Source organism: Pholcus phalangioides, unplaced genomic scaffold (assembly GCF_987345545.1).
Source record: "Pholcus phalangioides strain wild (caught in Gottingen) unplaced genomic scaffold, Ppha-v1.0 ptg000010l_1, whole genome shotgun sequence".
NCBI classification, from domain to species: Eukaryota; Metazoa; Arthropoda; class Arachnida; order Araneae; family Pholcidae; genus Pholcus; species Pholcus phalangioides.
Genome location: NW_028301603.1, coordinates 26,409,287 through 26,429,028, shown reverse-complemented (window position 1 = coordinate 26,429,028; position 19,742 = coordinate 26,409,287). Strand labels below are relative to the sequence as shown.

Genomic DNA, 19,742 nt, shown 5'->3' with positions numbered 1-19,742 from the left:
TGCAAATCAGTAATCCAAAGATTTGACTTCCTAGGAACTGACCTTCAACCCTTCTTTAGAGACGGAAGATGGAATTTCAGGATGTTTCTCTGAAACATGGTCTTTTCTCATTTGATTCTGATGACATTTCCATACACCCCCATTCATCTAAACCAATACATAATTTTTCCAAGATGTTTGAGCACTTAGTCACTAACCCACTTATGACCATTTAAATAGTTTGTTGTACATAATACTTTCCTGTTGATACTGAACTTGTGGAAATGCAATGTTCTTAATGTTCTTATCCTTTGGAGGGAATAAAAGAAAGAGCAGATATCTATAGGCTGCCTGCCCATGCAATAGTTCCGCAGGAGATATCACAACCAAGGTTGGGTTTTACCCTGTATGTTACCAGAAGCTTTTTGAATGCTTCTGACTTGTGGTCTCCTGCCTAAAACAGCTTTTTTCATAGCTTCTTTGAATATCCTAACAAAACGTTCTTCTCCATTAGAAACAAGATGAAATGGAGCAATAGTAAGGGGCTCAATAACAATCAATTTACAAAAGTTTTCACAAAAGCATTATTGATAACATGGTCCCCACATCCTGAAGCAGGGCCCCTAGGCTGGGATCTTTTATGGGCCCCCTGACCAGACTTTCACGGGGCCCCCTTTATGATGAATTTATAGCGTGAAAAAAAAATGATTAAAATCCTCCCAGGCCCCAGGACTGGAGCCTTGTCAGCCCACCCCTTGTGGGGGCCATGATTGATAAATTGTCCATAGTTTCACCCTTGTAATTAACACTGACAAGAATTTTACCTTTCAATGGGACTTCAACACTGCTATATTCTTTCAGCTTTATAGTTGACTGACTGAATGGTGGTGACCCAAGAGCTTTGTACCCACTGGTCCCATCTAAGGAACACATAGCACCAGTATCCATTTGAAAAGGCATCTCTGGTTATTTACCATCAGTGAAATGAGTAATTTGTTATCTGTGCAGTCCACACAAGCATTCAGTTTCTGTAATCTGAAAAGAGGCATTAGCACGCTGACGTTTCTGGTTCTGAGAATTTTGCTTTGAATTACACTTCTTTCTTGAACTTGCAATATAGCTCACATTCTTGCAAAAATTATAAGTGTTCTCACTAAATTTGCATTTGACCTCGGGTGTCTGCTGCCACAGCCAAACCAAAACATGTACCAAATACATCAACAAATTTTTTGGAAGGCACAATTTCACTTCTCTTGGAATTCTTCGACCGCAACTTTGAGTATGAATTTTTCATTTGCAGAACTTCACATGGCAAATTATTGAAAGTTGATGGACAAATAGGATTCACTTTCAGAGTCTGTGCAGTTTCAAAAGCTTCCGCAATTTTCAGAACATCTTCAAGACTATGATTCATATGCTGGAGAGCTGCAGAGCAAACTTGCTCATGAGGAGTGTGAAGTACTATAGCATCATGAATTGGGAGTCCACAAAAGATTGGAAACATCCATCTTGACTACATATGAATCTACAGTCCTTGGCAATTCCTCATAAATTCCATTCTACATGCATCTGGCCTTATTGCATATGGCATCTGAGAAATTCACATCTAGCAGCTCTGGAGCTTGTATGACTCTCTGTATTCATTGATATTCCACCAATTGCTAGAAAAGCGTCAAACACAGTCTATTCCTTAAAGTAGTTTTTGGTGTGGTTATGAGGCAAGGGAAGTGTTATCTCATACGTCAGTGCTGTGGTTATCTTTGCTTCTTTGTGCGCATGTTCTTTAACCCATGTCAGCATTATGTACTGGTGTTTATATAGTTCCTCGGGTATAGTCTTGCATATTGGTGATGCAGATTTAAAAGTAAGTTAGGCAAGATGTCCATATGCATCACAGAGTTACTGTTCATTGCTGCTGCTCGCAGAACTGCAAACATCTTGACCTGGAAATTTGAGTTATTTAGTGGGTTTCCCTACCAGTGCCGTCTTAATGCATGGGCCTACCCCAGGGCCTCTGAAAAATAAGAATTGGTTGAATTTTTCAAGAATTTGCCAGGTAGAGAGCCTCAGGAAAATCACTTGGGTAGGAAACAGGGCCGTCCTAAGAGTATCATATCCTGTTTCCTACCCAACTAGTTCTCTCATACCTCACCACTCGAGTTAAGATAATGTAAGCTGCACCAGTTCCCTTTGAAGTTTTCTAACCATCAGTGTATATAAGAAGAGATGAAGGATCACTAGCAGTGAAAGTGTTTTTTTGATAAGCTTAGTTGGATCAAAACGTATCTATGTGGATTGCAGCTGTAGGTTTGGATGATGCAACCATGATTTTTCCAGAAGCTCGTGGCCATTGGCCTGTATCTAGATAAGGGAACATACTTAGATGAGTCATTAAGCAAGTCACAACAGATAATTAAAAAATAACTTGCAGAGATAATTGCTTCAAAAATATTTTTGTTTTTCTACATAATCTCCACCAATATTTATTCACTTATCCCATCGTTTTATCATTGCCCCAACCCAATACCAGCTGCATAAAATTCGTTGTGTTGCTGTCTCACCCTCATTAGGACTTCATCTTGAACCTCTTCATAATCTGCAAAGTGTTCGCCTCCAAAACAGATGAAAATCGCTTGGGGCTAAGTTGGGGTTATAAGGTAGATGTTTTGGGATTCCAAAGGAGTGCTACTATCCCATTTCCAAAATTGAGATAAACATGTGAATGCTTAATTATATTGTGATATTCTATTGAAGGTTCAGACTGCAATTAGGAGAAAGGTTCAAGGTGTATTGACCAAAGGAGGAATAATGCTTCATCACGATAATGTGAGACCTCATACAGCTCGCTTCACACAGAAGACAGTTGAAAAATTTGGTTGGCAACTTCAAAATCCACTTTACAGCCCCGACTTATCCCCAAGTGATTTTCATCTGTTTGGTCCACTAAAACACCGTCTTGAAGGCAAACACTTTGCAGATGATGAAGAGGTTCAAGATGAAGTCCTAACGTGACTGAGACAGCAACCCAAAGAATTTTATGCAGCTGGTATTGGAGGCACTGATAAAACGATGGGATAAGTGCATAAATATTGGTGGAGATTATGTTGAAAAAAAAATTATTTTTGTAGTGATTATCTCTGCATTATTTTTAAATTTTCTTTTGTAACTTATTTAATGACTCACTCTCACTTATCATCTGTTCTTTTCCAAATAAGAGGTCAATGTTGTAGTAATTGTGTCTTTCTTGCTTCATATGTAAGGAAGACACAAAAGTAGTTTCAAGCTGAGAAGAGCACTTCCTGTTGCCACATAAATAATATCTAATATCACATAATAGTTAGGAGTTGTATTATAAGCACCTGTGATGTAAAGCAGATAATATGTCGTTGCATAGAGATAGAACCAAGTGTCACATCCTCATTAGCTAGCTATCACTGTATAACCACCTTATACATGATATTGTGGAAGGATTTTTGCAAACCCCACTTTGGGCCACTATCCATTGCAATAATTGCCAACGGTTTTGCTCCTTGACTGATTGTCTGTTGATATATTCCATGAAGTTGAATTTGTTTTTTACACGCACGTATGCCGAGATCCCTGATTATAGATGAAGGGCGTATCGTGCTGTTGGCTTTGAATATTTTAGGCTTCTTCTTTTTCAGATGAGCCCACAGGTAATGCATCTTTTCTGCAGCCATTTGAAGGTGATTGAATTCTAGTTACCCGTGTAATTGTTGAAGCGGCAGTGTTGCTTCCTCCGTTATGCATTCAGGAATGTTTATTCAAGTGCATGTATGTATAGTGTAGTGTTCTGTATGCGCATCTCTCAGTTAAAATCTTGACGTAACAATATGGTATAAGGCTCCAGAGCACAAGAAGGAGAAAAGCCTCAAGAGGCGGGAGATTGCAAAAACAAAATGGGACATTCGAAAATAAACAGGGGGAGAAGTGTGTGTGAAAGCGATCGAGTAGGATCGTCGTCTCATGTTTACGTTCTTATTTTAATTGTTTTTAATAATAAATTTCTGTTTATGTTTGTCATGATGAGTGCTCACTATTCAAAGAACATAAGGTCACTACATATAACCCTAATATATTCATGTAATCAGAGTTATGTGTTTCCTGTTTTCATGGTGCTGCCATCTGGCTTTCACATTTTGAAGTGAAAATGGCAAATGCCTGAATTTTATGTCATGTAAGTATCGTAATGGTATTGAAGAGGGCTTGTGTGTGCTCTTTAGAGAGAGACTTTTTCAAACAGTAGACCTGCTCATACTTGCTCCTCAAAGTTATTAAATGTCTGAAAACAAACTTTAGATCATCACCATTGTGCCGTCAACTGGGTTTGAACCTGGACCCTCATGAGAGTCCGTCACACAGTGCTGTCTCAATGCATTGGCTCGGGGCCTCCAGAGAAGAGGTGCCTCACAAAAAATGAGAACCAGTTGAAATTTTAGACAATTGACCAGGTAGGACTTCAGAAAAATTACTTTGCCCCTGGGGCCCACATGACGATCTTACATTCCAAAAACATCTGATAGAGTTTAATACTTTCAAAACTGCAGTTGAACCTCAATAACTTGATGTTTGTTATTCCTTTCGGGTTGGCACAATGCAAAAAATTCAATGAGGAGACACCTCTAACTTGACACAAGATGGCTGAACTCCACTCAAGTCTACTATGGTTCGTCCTGAATTATCAGAGCTAATTTTTTTTAAATTGCTCAGGCATTGGCCGGTTGATAAAATTTTTTATGCCGTTGTTCATGACGATGTGTATTCCAACATTCTTTCATTTCATTTTTCCATTAGTTGAAGATTACCTCTTACACCTTAGGACAGGGTACTTCCCAATGTTTAGAACCAAAAAACTCTATTTGGGGAACAATAAAAATCACAGGCAGGGCTGGACAAATCGCAAGAAAAAATCTAGGTGACAACAATTTTTGAAGTGCTAAAAAATTTTTACCCAAAGAAAAAGGTCCAAAATAATACTTCTTTTGACTTTTCAAAGCATAGTGACTCGCTTTGTTATTGGCAGATATGCTGCTATAAATTCCAAACATTTTGTGTCTCTCTCAGCCTGCAATTCAGTAACTACATAAAGAAAATGTTTTAGGTGCCAATACTAATTTTGTAGGCACCCGACCTGGGATTTATCTAGCCCTGCAGAGAGGTGTGAATGAATCCTTCTGAATGATATCTGCAATTTTTAAACGAGTTGTAGTTGAGTAAGCTAGATCAAAATTTTCAAGTTGAAAAAAATGAAAGTTCGCCTGAATTTTGAAAATCACGCTGTTCATCCACAAGTAGCAGATATTTCGACATGCTATGCCTTTTTCTCTGTAATTGGAGATTATTTAGAAACATTTCATAGAAAACTGCAGATAATATTTTTTTTGCTAATTTATAGACAATGGTATAGAATTGTTCAATTACACATACAGTACACGTACATGGGTGAATGATTTTCAAAAAATTGTGAGGGCAAGATTAAATGAAACTGCTAGCTTGCTATCCATATAAGTCGACACGTGTTCATTGATCCTTTGGGTTGTCTAGCTGTCAAGGTTTCACTGTATTTTGAGTGTTCCGAGGTTTACTGCTCAAAGTATAACAATTATGTCAATTTCTTTGTGATGTTAGTTTGTTAGTGGACTCAAATTTGTGCCATGCTATGATTAATATTAGTTCGTGAAGTAGGATTTTCTCTTTTCATCTGTACAGTGTAAATGTGACCCAATTTTTCAAACAAAAGATGATGATAGACAAGCTGAAGCGGGAACATAAAACACCTTACCAACCCCTGTCCTATTTTGAACCGTTTTTGAGGTATGGTATATAATTGATTATATGGAAGAAAAATGTGGCAAGTGTGAAAAACCAGAATTTCTGAATTTTCTTAAACACCCACTCTCAAATTAAGCACATATTTGGAAAGAGCAAAAGAAATCTTATGGGGTGCCACCACTTTCATCAAAATATCTGGATTTATTGGCAACAAGTGCCGAAAGATTAGGGACGTGTAATTATTACGTCAGCAAATTTTTTTGCTATATTTCAACCGCCCCCCCTCCTCCAGTCAGCAAAATTTCGTCAGCTCTGCCCTCTACCTCGTAACGCATATTGGTGGGATCAGAGACGTAGACAGGGGGAGCTCGTGTTCCCCTCCCCCCGACTATCTAAAACTGTTTTCTTTCTTTTAATGCAAAAAATATTTTATAAATTTTAAATTTTGAAAGAAAATACCTTTATATGTTATTACAATCAATTTGTTAATTTCAACGCTATTTGAAGGCTAAGAACTCGATTTATTTTTAAGAAATTCATTGCGACCCATATATGGTAAACCTTTGGCCTGTGGACAAAATATGGCCCTGGGGGTTATCTAATGAGGCCTGACCCCTCAATCCTAATGAACTAAGCGGCACATTTATAGATCGCTTACGTGACCTGTGGCACAATTCCAGATCATTTAAGTGGCCTATGGCACATTTATAGATCCTTGAGTGACATGTGGCACAGTTTTAGAGCACTTAAGCAGCACCCAGTACATTTCTACATCACTCAAGTTATACGCGGCACATTCCCTGATTACTTAAGTGATAGATAATTTCGGATCACTTGAGTAATGCATGGCACAATTCCAGATCACTTAAGTGGCCCGGACACATTTACAGATCAATTGGATCTGCGAAACCTTTAGAGATCACTAAAGTGGCTCTGTAGAAGACTTATCAATAGGGGGAATGTTAGTTCAGGTGCCCACTAACTAGCAAAAGGTTTTCTCGTTTTTGGCACACCCAGTAAGATGCCATTAAGAATGTTTCATATTTTCATAAAAGGTGGTTGATGACATAAGCATTATCCAAACCCCCCCCCCTCCCATCAAAAGTCAGCAAATCGGAACCCTCCCCCCCCCCCCCGATCGATGCTGGCAATACTTGAATGACCCCTTAGCAAAGTTTAAAATTCAATTGTCGCCGAATTCTGTACTTGCAAATTCTGTGAACACCCTTCTAGATACCATCTATCAAATTTACCAAATTTTTTTCATTGCAACAGCTTTTGAAAGAGTCTACAATAAGCCACCTATTTAAGGAGAAATCTAGCCTTTTGTTTGCAATATATCACTGAAATCAGGGTTTGTTGAAGTAGATATTTTAGTCAATTTCGGCAATAATTTGATTTTGCACCTGACCAATCTCTCAATGCTTGTAACTCACCATTAAATCCAGATATTTTGATGGAAGTGATGTCACCTAATAGGATTTTTTCTGCTCTTTTCAAATATGTGTTTAGTTTTAGTGTGGGTCTTTTTTCAAATTGCTCGCTGTGATATATGGCAACTTTGTAACTAAGAGATTGGCGCGAGGCGCAAATGCAAGCTAATTTCCAAGTTAAGTCTCACCACAGGGAGCGACAGGGCGCTACTATTGTACCAAAATTCATTCATTACACTTCATTTCTGAAAGATAAAGGCACTGAAAAATCAGTCTCAACATTATATACACACTCAGACTGTTAGGTACTCACATTTCCAGCACAACTCATTTGATAGTAAATTGGCCATGGCAATAGACCGTAGTTATGCTCAGTTCGAAAAAAAAAGAAAGGTCTTTCAGAAAATTCACAAATTCTTTTTTTTCAGACTTGACGCATTTTCCTTCCATCATCCACCGTAACTGGAAAACAGTTTGAGATAGGACAGTGTTTGGTAGGGTGTTTTATGTTCCATTTGGGCTCATCTATCACTCCCTTTTGTTTGGCTGATTAGGTCATGTTGACCCTGTATACATACATAGGGCTCTCACTCGTACTCTTTTTCCTACTTTTAACCTACTTTTTCGGTTTTGTCCTACTTTCTAGTTTTTGCCCTACTTTCCCAAATCATATCAACAAAGTTTGTGTAATTGATTGTAATTGAGGAGGGAATCATTGATATATTGCCAAGTATTACAAATGTTGTAGATTGTATCGTTTTTAAGGTTATTTGGAGAGGCAGGGGGGGGGGCATATGTGGACCATTTGGTTTATTAATTTTTTATTTGCTTAGTTCAAGGGTTCAACAAGTATAGTAGTCATTAAAAACTTCTGTCTGTGGGTGGAAAAAATAATTTTGTATTTATTACTTCATGGTCTTGGACAGTAACTAACATTCATCAATATGATCCACATTTTGTGTATAGGTGAAACAGCAGTTTGCATTACAAAGCAGTTATATACATAGGCCTATTCTAGATTTGATGATTCTGATGATACCCAATAGCATTCAATTGTCTTCTGTATTTGTAAGGCATGAAAAGACATGTACAATATATTTACAATGCTCAGCAAAGAACTAGAAATGGAAGTGCTTCATTTGTCACTGGCATTGAACAGTAAAATGTAAACAAATCCCTTAAATGAAAAACACTGCATTTTACTGGTGAACCTTTGATCTTAGGCATACTTCCAGTTAGGTAAAAGTATCCAAATAACGTGGACCTCAGATAGGTCATTCGTATTGCATGGTGGTATAGTTATTATAATTCAAAAATTAACTTTTTTTATGTGGACACTAGGGTGGATTGAAAAAAATGAAGTTTTTATTTTCAAATCGCTATATAGCGTGGAAAAGTTGCCGCCTTTAATAAGAAGAAAAACAGCGTAAAAAATTTAAAAATCGGTTGATATCTTCCGGTCGCACATCATACTTGAAGTTTATGGAAATTGGTGGAATCAAACATTTTTTTAAAATTTTTTCATATTAGTTAAAATTCTACTATCGACACAAAAAAATTTGTTATGCTTATTTTATGGTTCAATAAAGTAAAATCAATTAAAACATTAATATTTCAATGAATATTGGTTGCACAATGTGTTGGAAAAACAGGAATTACCTAATTTCCGCAAGTTTCATTGTGCAGCTTTTTCGCCCGTTTTGTCCAAACAAAATGACCCAGAATTAATCACAAGGAGATGGCTGCACGTTGAGTTCCACCCATACCCTACCCAAACAACCACTCAAAGTAGGCTTTGTGTGTGTAATTATATTTTAAAACGAGTTACCAAAATCGACTAGGATTCAGTGGTTTAGTTTCTTCTACTGTTTTTTTTCCAAGTGTACATGTTTGAAGTCTGACTTTTATAAATACAAATACAACGCCACAACAGGCAAATTGCCCAACAAGGTGGCTGACTTAAGAACATCATGGATCCCCGAGCCATTTTTAGAGGCCCTACCTACTACTGCTACACCACACATGCACCCCGCCCCCCCCCCCCGCTGAACCCCCAACGAATCGGTACATGCGGGAATGTCTGTGTAGTGAAACCTGACGTGAAGTTTTTGTTTCTCTGTAATGCTTGTTATGTGTAGTGCTGCCATCTGCCACCAGGTTTTTTTTTCTAACTATGAGTGAAGTGTAATGATTGAATAATTGTATTGTTGTAGGCTTGTTGCTCTCTGTGGCGAGACCTTTTAACGGGGAGATCGGCTCGCATTTGCGCCTTGAAGTTGGGAACCACAGAAAACCAACTTCAGCCGACCACCACTGTGGGGTTCGAACCCAGATCCTCGCATCGCAAGTCCGTCACTATAACCACTCGACAGTGGATTGGGAGAAATCAGGCATGTCTGATTTTGATAACAGCCTAGATCTAATGCAGCTATTTCTAGCTTCATGTCCACATACTTTAGTGAGGCCTCAGTAACAAGTTAGGCACATCTCTCAACTGCCCGAGTGTGACTGGAGCACATGTGAACTACACATGAGACGACCACTACAGTGGATCGTGTATCTACTCCATTGGAACAAACTCCCTCTCTGTCATATTTTTCAGCATATAGATGGTGTAATGAATTGATGAACGCCAGGACTCTGCCACCGGACTTATCCTGTTGCAGAGATCTCTTCCAGGAGTCTGGAACAAAGTGAGTGTACCTGACAGTCAGCCGTATGCAGTTGTGTGGGAATTTTTAGTGCCGCCATCTAAATTTAAAATTGTGAGTGAAGTGAAATGATTGAATATTTGTACCATTTTATGCTTGTTGCTCTCTATGGCAAGACGTTTTAATGGGGGATAGAGTCGCATTCGCGCCTCGAAGTTGGGAGCCACAGATATATATAGATGGTGCATCCACAGAGCCAAAATCTTTTTCTGGGCCCATTGGATAACAGCTTGCTGGATGTGAAAGCTCTCTGTGGTGGAGTATGAATCTGTAGATTGTTGGATTCTAGAAGTAGACAGAAAGATGCTGAGCAAAGGCCAGGAGTATTGTATTTATTAGACATAACCAAAGCAATAAAGTCGGGACATTGTCCAGAGGATTTGTGAATTCGAGATCCTGGTCGTCTGTCACATTATATATGGCTAAATGTGGCCAATAGAGTGGGTAAGGGTGTTGGCCTACTTAAGTTGGCCAAATTGGCCAAAAAGTTCTCTTCATGTTGAAATCGTACATGCCTGTGTGTTTCTACATAAAAAAAAACAAGTATTTCAGTGACACACTAAATATGTTTTTCCAGCAGTTCAAACATTGTGGTATTTATTTGACGATTTACTTAAAGTTAATCCAGTAATTGAATGCAATGCGTTGTTTGCACACCCTGAAAATTTAATGTTGGCTATGATCATTGATGGCAGAGAACACATTCAAGAGAGCTTGGATATAGAAGAACTTTAATCCTTTATACCTTGATGGTACTTTAAAGTACCAGGTTAGACAATTTGTTTCGAACTGTTTCAAAAACATCATTTTTTTTGTCTTTAATTAGAACTAAGATGACCTACCAAATAATTTACATGATAACTACTTTTATTCTCATCACATTTATACTTTTAATTTATTACAATTTTCTTCTTTTTCTACTTTTCACAATGTCGGATATAAAGGGTTAAGAGCAAAATTCTCCAAAGGAAAAATTATGAGCCACTTCGTGCTACATAAGATAAACCTTGAAGCTACCGATTACATTGTAATCATTAACTGGAATACTTGCCTGTTGCAGGGCTCCCGCTCGTCCTACTATTCCTACTTTCTCGGTTTTGTCGTACTTTCTAGTTTTTGTCCTACTTTTTTACCAAATCCTATTGGCAAAATTTGTGTAATTGATTTTGATTGAGCAATCAATGATATATTGCCAAATATTACAAATGTTGGAGAATGCAATTAATGATTCTGCCAAAGCAGAAATTGTATTGTTTTTAAGGTTATTTGAGGGGTGTATGTGGACCATTTGGTTGATTAATTTTCCATTTGCTTAGTTTGAGGGTTCAACAAGTATAGTAGTCATTAAAAACTTCCGTCTAGATGGCAAAAATAATTTTGTATTTATTACTTCGTGGTCTTGGACATGAACTAACATTTATCATTCAAAATTATGGTGCAAATAGGGGATACATCATTTTCCATTACAAAGCAGTTTGATACATAGGCGTATTCTAGGTTTGATGATTCTGATTCTACCCAATAGCATTCAGTTGTCTTCTGTATTTTTAAGGCATGAAAAGGCATAAACAATATTTACAATGCATATAGAAACGTCCTCTCCACTTGTCAATACAAGATTCATCAAAAGGCTGGCTATTTGTGGAGATGAAGATTACAAGGAAGAAAATTTATCTCTGCCCCCCACGGGGACTCGAACCCCGATTAATTCAGAATTAAAATTTTTTTTTTATTTATTTTTTTAAATCATTTTCGGAAAAAAAATTTTTTAGAGATTTTTTTTCATTATGCTATGATTATGTCGTCTAAGGGGGTTACCCTCTCCTGTCCTACTTTTCAGTCCTGTGTTTTCCTACTTTTTCTCATTTTTTGAGTGGGAGCCCTGTTGTTGTATCCTTCCGCTAATGCTACAGGATGTATGTGATGATAATATATCATTCATCAATTCCAACACTAACCATATAAGAGGCATCGAAAAGTTTCTCCGATGGACTCAGAGACAGTGAAGAGATGCATCAAGCTTGTTATTGTGAGGCCTCAACTAAAGAAGTATATAGACATGAAGCAAGAGATGGCTACAGATCTACGCAATTATCATGATCAATTATACCTGATTGCACCCAGAAGTCAAGTTTTGAACACATCAATTTTGGTGACTAGTTTTGAAATTTAATGTAAATTACACACACACGCCTACTTTGGATGGTTGTTTGGGTAGAGTGTGGTTGGAACTCGACATGCAGCCACCTCCTTGTGATTAATTCTGGGTCGCTTCGTTTGGACAAAACGGGTGAAAAGCTGCATAATGAAACTTGCAAAAATTTGAATAATTCCTGTTCTTCCAACACATTGCGCAACCAATATTCATTGTAATATTAATGTTTTAATTTATTTTACTTTATTGAACTATTAAATAAGCATAACAAACTTTTGCGTGTCGATTCTGGAATTTTAAGTAATATGAAAAAATTTAAGAAAAATGTTTGATTCCGTCAATTTCCATAGGGTTGCACGTCTGTCACGTTTAATGATTCTCATCAGTCGTCGTTGGTCCCGTTCTTGCATGAGTTTTTTCCGGCCGCAGTGATGTCCTAGATTTAATTTTTTACCAGATTCCCGATATTCACGGTACACTCGGGAAATGGTCGTACGTGAAAATCCAAATTTCATAGCTACCTCGGAGATGCTATGTCCCATTTCTCGTGCGCCGACTATAACACCACGTTTAAACTCACTTAAATCTCTATAACCTGCCATTGTAGCAGCAGTAACCGATCTAACAACTATGCCAGACACTTGTTGTGTTATATAGGCGTTGCCGACCGCAGCGCCGTACTCTGATTGATTCCATCTCTCTTTATTTGCATACGCATGCCTGTACCAGTTTTTTTGGCTCTTCAGTTTATATCCATTTTGCAAACAAAATTTCTAATGAATCGGCGCATGTCGAATGAATCATATATGAGTTGTGTGCCTAACACATGTTTATGAGTGCTGCCTCTGTCTTCCGAATTTGGAAGCAAACTACTTGGCAAGCTATTTTTATCTGTTCGTATTAGGGGTCATTCAAGTATTTAGCTATTTTCAACCTCCCCCCTTGTCAGCAAAACTCTGAACTCCCCTCTTCCCTTGTCAGCTCTGCCCCGTACCTCCTAGCTCATATTGGTGGGATCAGAGATGTACGCTGAGAGGCATAGGGTGGCTCATGCCCTCCCCCTACAATCACAAATTTATTTTTTAATGCAAAAAGAAATTATTTTAATGAAAATTTCGAAAGAAAATACCTTTATATGTGTTGTTATAATAAATTTCTGTTAATTTCAATGATATTCGAAGGCTAAGAACTCAAAATTTCTTTTCAAGAAATTCACTGCGACCCACCACTTACTTCAGTTGAAACTAAGAAGCTAAAGTGGCAGAATTTTCGGGTTTTGGTGTCTGATGTTGAAAGTGTGTCTGCTTGCTCACTGTGGGTTTCCTTTTTTTTCAAATTGAGACTGGTGCTGTCATCCATATTCTAAATCAGGCATGGCAACCTTTTTAGTCTGTGAGCCAGATATGTGATATTGCTACTATTTGCATGCGAGAAACATATAGGGAGACCGTTTTACAGGACATTCCCGTAATCTGTGACTGTCTCGATTTCTTCAAGTGTCTTATTTTTCCGTGTTTTCAGAGCTTTAATTATGACTATAATTATCATAAATTTATTGCTATTGCGATCATATAAATATTCATCTCTAATATTTGTAAAGTTACATTTAAATCCACTTTCATTTGCAGTAGCTCTTCATTTTCTGGCGTTTGTGTATTTTTAATGATTGGTGATTTACCAATTTTTTATCAAGGAAATATGATCAGCCGATGTATACAGGGTGCATAAGTAACAGGGCGCATGGCATTTTATTACCTTGATCCTAGAATCATACTTCCAGTTAGAAAAAGTATCCAAATGTATAGTACTCAGGTATGTCATTCATGTTGCAAGGGGTTGTATAATTATTTAAAAAATGTTTATGGGGACACCCTGTGCTCAAAAAACCAGATTAAAAAGTTGTTGCCCCATCCTCCCGATGCTAACAAAAAAATATTTAAAAAACTCTAAGTGCTGATTAGAGTTTATTCTATTTTATTCAGAATTATCTAATTCACTGAGATATTCAAATTTGAAAAATGAAGGAAAGTTTGGTAAAAAACAGTGTTAAATGTGGGTAAAACAGTTTGCCCATATTTAAGACTTTTTTCCAAACCTTGCTCTATTTTTGGATTGCGAATATTGCACTTAGAAACATGGAATTTTTTTAGTTGGCATCAGGAGAGACGGGGCAACAACTTTTTAAATGAGCTTTTGGGCACAGGGTGTCCATGTAAAAAGTGCATTTTTTAATTTTAATAACTATATAACTCCTTGCAACATGAATGACATATCTGAGTACTACACATTATTTGGATACTTTTTCTAATTGGAAGTATGACTTTAGGATCAAAGATTTGCCAGTAAAAAGCCATGCGACCTGCATATTGCATTTATATGTTTTGATTCGGGGCTGCTACTAGATGTTCGGTCTGCCAAGGCAAGCATGAATTTTTGTGCTTCCTCCAGTTTTGGCCGCTATGGTGGTCGAGTGGTCATAGTGACGGACTCACATCGCGAGGACCCGGGTTCGAGCCCCACCGTCGCCATAGGGGTGGTCGGCTGAAGTTGGTTTTCTGTGGTTCCCAACTTCAAGGCGCGAATGCGAGCCGATCTCCCCGTTAAAAGTCTCGCCGCAGATAGCAACAGACCTACAAAGAGCACAAATGTAATTCAAGCATAACACATCACTCACTTCCCTTCTGAAATAGATGGTAGTACTGAAAAATCAAATGCAACACTACATGCGCACTCCGACTGTTAGGTATACACACACAGTTACACCTCTGTCATAACTCACTAGGTAGTAAATCACCCATAAATGGTGATAGACCGGAGTTGTGGTCGGTTTGAAAGAAAGAAAGAAAGCTTCCTCCAGTTTGTAATGTTGAAGGAGAGATTAAAGGATGAAATTTGCATTCTCTCTCTGGTCCAGTGCCTAGTAGCCGATCTCCCCCTTTGTTGCAGCCCTGTACTTTTCTATTGGAAAAACTTTTGCTTGCCGGACGGAGGTTGTGCACCCATTTTAAATTGTGACTGAAGTGTAATTGATGGAATGTTTGTACTGTTGTAGGGTTGGTTTCTCTCTACGACGAGACTTTTTAACAGTGAGATTGACTCTCATTATTGCCTCAAAGTTAGAAAACCAACTTGACCTCACCAGAATCCATCCACTACAGATAGAAATTGAATGTATATCGGGAGGGTGAAACCTTATAGAAGGTATTGATGTAGAAGGGACAAGTGTCCATTCATGCCTCCTGACTGTGTGCTCAGAGTAAGACACATGACATATTAGTAAATGTGTCCGGAAAATTCACCGCCACAATTCATCTATAACAATTCACTGCCGGAAAGTTCACCACTAGGAAAATTCACTGACTAACAATTCACAGACAACAGTTCAATGCGAGTCAGCGAGGGAGTGAACGATTGAGTTACTGAGAGGAGTGACCCAGTGAGTATGTGAGTGAGTGAGTGAATTAGTTAGTTTTAACCTAGTAGTGTCCCAAATGATTAAAAAATCTGATTTTTCTATATTATATTGTCTATTACAATATTGACCTAATGGTATATTTATAGCTTCAGCGGTTTTGGCTCAGCATGATTCCAGTGTATGACCTCCTCCATTATTGAACCCCCCTTAGCAGTCGAATATGGAAAACCTTTCTTAGTCACTCTTCATGTCGTGAAACAACTATTCACAAAATTTGATATTTATAGCTTCAGCCGTTTTGGCTCAGCGATGATGAATCAGTCAGGACATGTTATTTTATATACAGTGTATAGATGTAGATATGCACTAAGATGAGATTTCTGAAAGTTCATCGCCCATGGGGATCATGAGGTGTTCGAGTGGTATAGGAAAAAATAATCCATCGCTTACTGATGATCAATAATGTTTTTATAACATCAAAGTGGTAACAGGAGATGATTTTGAAAATTTTAGGGGGTTAATACATCGAATATCCACTTACTTTATTATCTTTTACTTTTGTTATTATTCCTTTTAACGTTTCGTTAGAAGATTCTGAGTAAAATATAGAGTTAATGGAATTATTGAATATATTCTCTTGTGCAACAGCAATTTGTAATTTCTTTCATATCATCTAAATTTCTTCTAATAAAGTTGTTATTAAAACTTTCCGCCATATCTTTAGGATCACTCACTATGTCACTCACTCACTCACTGGGTCATTCACTCACTCACTAGATCATTCACTCACTCACTCACTCACTAGATCATTCACTCACTCACTCACTCACTAGATCATTCACTCACTCACTCACTCACTAGATCATTCACTCACTCACTAGATCATTCACTCACTCACTCACTAGATCATTCACTCACTCACTAGATCACTCACTCACTCACTAGATCATTCACTCACTCACTAGATCATTCACTCACTCACTCACTAGATCATTCACTCACTCACTAGATCATTCACTCACTCACTCACTAGATCACTCACTCACTCACTCACTCACTAGATCATTCACTCACTCACTCACTAGATCACTCACTCACTCACTCACTCACTAGATCATTCACTCACTCACTCACTAGAACACTCAGTAGCTCACTAGATCATTCACTCACTCACTCACTAGATCATTCACTCACTCACTAGATCACTCACTCACTCACTAGATCATTCACTCACTCACTAGATCATTCACTCACTCACTCACTAGATCATTCACTCACTCACTAGATCATTCACTCACTCACTCACTAGATCACTCACTCACTCACTCACTAGATCATTCACTCACTCACTCACTAGATCACTCACTCACTCACTCACTCACTAGATCATTCACTCACTCACTCACTAGAACACTCAGTAGCTCACTAGATCATTCACTCACTCACTTACTAGAACACTCAGTAGCTCACTCAATCAGTCATGGATTCAGTAGATCTGTCACTCACTCAATAGCTCACTCACTCCCTCACTTTCTGACACACATCAAACTGTTTTCAGTGAATTTTCGGCGGTGAATTCTCCTAGCGATGAATTTTCCGTAAACCATTAGTAATGCAGTCATGTTTGGCAGTTATCTTATGCAGTTTCCTAATTTGGTGAGTTCGTGTTTGGTACACCTTATGTTAGGCATTTGGCCTGTAACTAGGCTGGGGCACCCCCACAAAAAACGTTACTTATTTTGCATAATAACAACCCTTTCGGGGGGGGGGCCTACAAGATAAAAGTCTACCCCAGGGCCACGAGAAGGCACACTGTGGCCCTGCTAATCATTTTCAGAAAATGATCGAAAACAATGAACGATGATTAATTCTAGAATTAAAGAATTAATGAAAAAATAACTTTAGAATTAATGAAGGAAAGAAATTCAGAATTTTTGAAAAAAATAACTTTTTGATTTTTGTGAATTTACTTTTTTATAATTTTTCAGAAGTTAACATTTTATTATAATTTTTTATAAGAATTTTCTTGTGCTGATGAAAATGTTTTTTGACAATAAAAAAAATCTTTTTTCATCTTTTGTTTCTTGATTTATGAGATTTTCCACAATCATGATGATAAATTATTCTAAGTAGATAAAGTTAATTAGTTTGTGTTAATTGAAATTAAATTAAAAGCATACGAAATGAATGTCTAATTTATTTAAACTGCTCAGTAACCAGTTGTCATATACAAAAATTGTGTGCAATTTGTGTGATTAAGAATCTGCGGGGCAGTTAAAAATAGGTCAAGGACACACATCTGAACTATTTTAGTTTGTAAAAAATTTACTCACCAAAAGGGACATGGATATAATTGCGAAACACAGAGACAAATAGATTAAAATTTTACTAAATTTTTATTCATAAGTGCAGAAGTATTTGTAATCACTTGGTTGTTAAACTAAATTTCAATATTTATTAAGCAACTAACAAGATTGTGCAGCTTATTTAGTAGAAAAACGTAAGTTTTAATGAATGCACCTTTGCATGGCAAACTTTGATAACTGATATCTATCAGAAAGTATGAAAATATTGAATGATTTTTCTATTCCTGTGAAATGTTATTCGTATCCCTTTACATGCTTTCTCCGTAACAAGCATAGGTACAGCATGAGAGCACCAGTATTTCAAAAAATAATGCAAGAGTAAACAAACAGCACTTCCAAAAGACTATGGTAAACACATAGAAAATAGCTGCGGGAGGGGGAAAGATCATTTATAGGTCATGTGACCTTGATGGTCTGAACCAGAAAAAAAATATGGTTTCTTCCTCTACTCCTTTACCTCTTCTAAGCGTGTAACCATTAGTCCGAATCAACTGCAAAAATTTTTTTTTTTTTTGCTCTTTTGTTCCAAAATTTTCAGAATGACCTACATAGTGAGAACTTTGAAGCCTCAGGCTGAAGTTGATGCTTCAAATCGTTGACTGGCAATGGAATCTAACAAAGGATTAAAAAATGGAGGGTGTTTATTTAGGCACATGATTCAGGCAATTCTCTTGTGGTAATTTTTTATCCTGATACGAGCAATGTGCTTATTTTTAACTTATCATTCCTAGTATTAATAATGTGTTTTGAGTTACTAACAATGTTCTTTTTCTTGTACCTCAGGAAGCGTTGAAACTGCACATGTTAGGGCTGATCTTGTCTTTTTGAGAGTTGCTCTATACTGTTCGTTAATGAATTTACGGTAACGGTGCCGCCGTTTATGAATTCTCGATCCGAAGATGACTGCGATGGAATCATTCTGAAGTAATGAGCCAGCGATCCAGAAATACACGTTAAGCGATTAACAGACCAAGAAGGAATGAATAAAAGAAGCACAACTACGGACGGCCTCATAGCATAAAATGTCTCTACCAGGAACTAAAGTTTTAGTTTATTTGGTTTTTTTTTCTCTTCAATTCATCTGGAAAAGCTGTGTTTCTCTCCCCCTTTAAACTATCTGGCACATGTAGCCTATGGAAAAGCTTGTGTTGATCAAGGTGCAATGCATAATGATGATGAGCACTGTGATGAAAAATGTACAGAATTTGAATTAAAAAAATCAAAAATCGATATCTTTGTTTTCGGTTTGATGTCGAGAAATATTCTTATTTTTTTTTGGATACGATGATACGCTTGATAAGGGTTCTTGCTGCAGAGATCACCAACTACTTATTTCTCCACTGGGATCTTGGAATCTCTGCCTCAAATACAATTCAGAATTCTCTGGAGACATGAAAAAAAAAACAAGATTGAAAATTACCAGCATTAGGTGATAAATCGAGTTTATGTAAACAAAACAAAAGAGACACTTGTGTTACTAAACGATTTTATCTGAATAGGCAGAGGCATCTGGAGTGTTCGGACCCATGGATGTTGAACTTATCTTTCTACAGGGTGGTAAAGACACCCTTCTAGGGGTGATCGTGCACATCGAAACATGTAACTTTTACAATGGAACCATAGGTCGAAATACATTCAATTGGATAGCTAAGTACATGGTTCCCAGCAAAATGGGAGGTCAGGGAGAATGTGAAATACAGTAAAACCTCGATAAGTCATCACCTGATGTTACCGAAAAATCATGACGGCTTAAGCGGAGTGCCGTCAGTCTCAGTGTGCAATATTGTGAAAATCGTATAAATTCAAAATAATACAATATTTATTAAAATATGAATCAAAACCACAATAATAAATTTATAAATTGCAAAAGAAATAAAATATTAGAAAATG

General features: G+C 37.4%; 1 protein-coding gene across 2 annotated transcripts in view; it reads left to right on the top strand.

Moving 5' to 3' along the window:
- The window catches only part of Upf2 (UPF2 regulator of nonsense mediated mRNA decay), a 228,607-nt gene extending 209,525 nt beyond the window's left edge, over positions 1–19,082 (top strand). For both annotated transcript variants that reach the window (XM_089237947.1, XM_089237950.1), the window contains one exon: positions 18,636–19,082. Coding sequence is in view for 1 of the 2 variants with exons in the window: in XM_089237950.1 (XP_089094076.1) it covers positions 18,636–18,645 (10 nt within the window). In the remaining variant the exon portion in view is untranslated. The remainder of the gene's footprint in view (positions 1–18,635) is intronic.
- Positions 19,083–19,742: the final 660 nt, after the last annotated feature.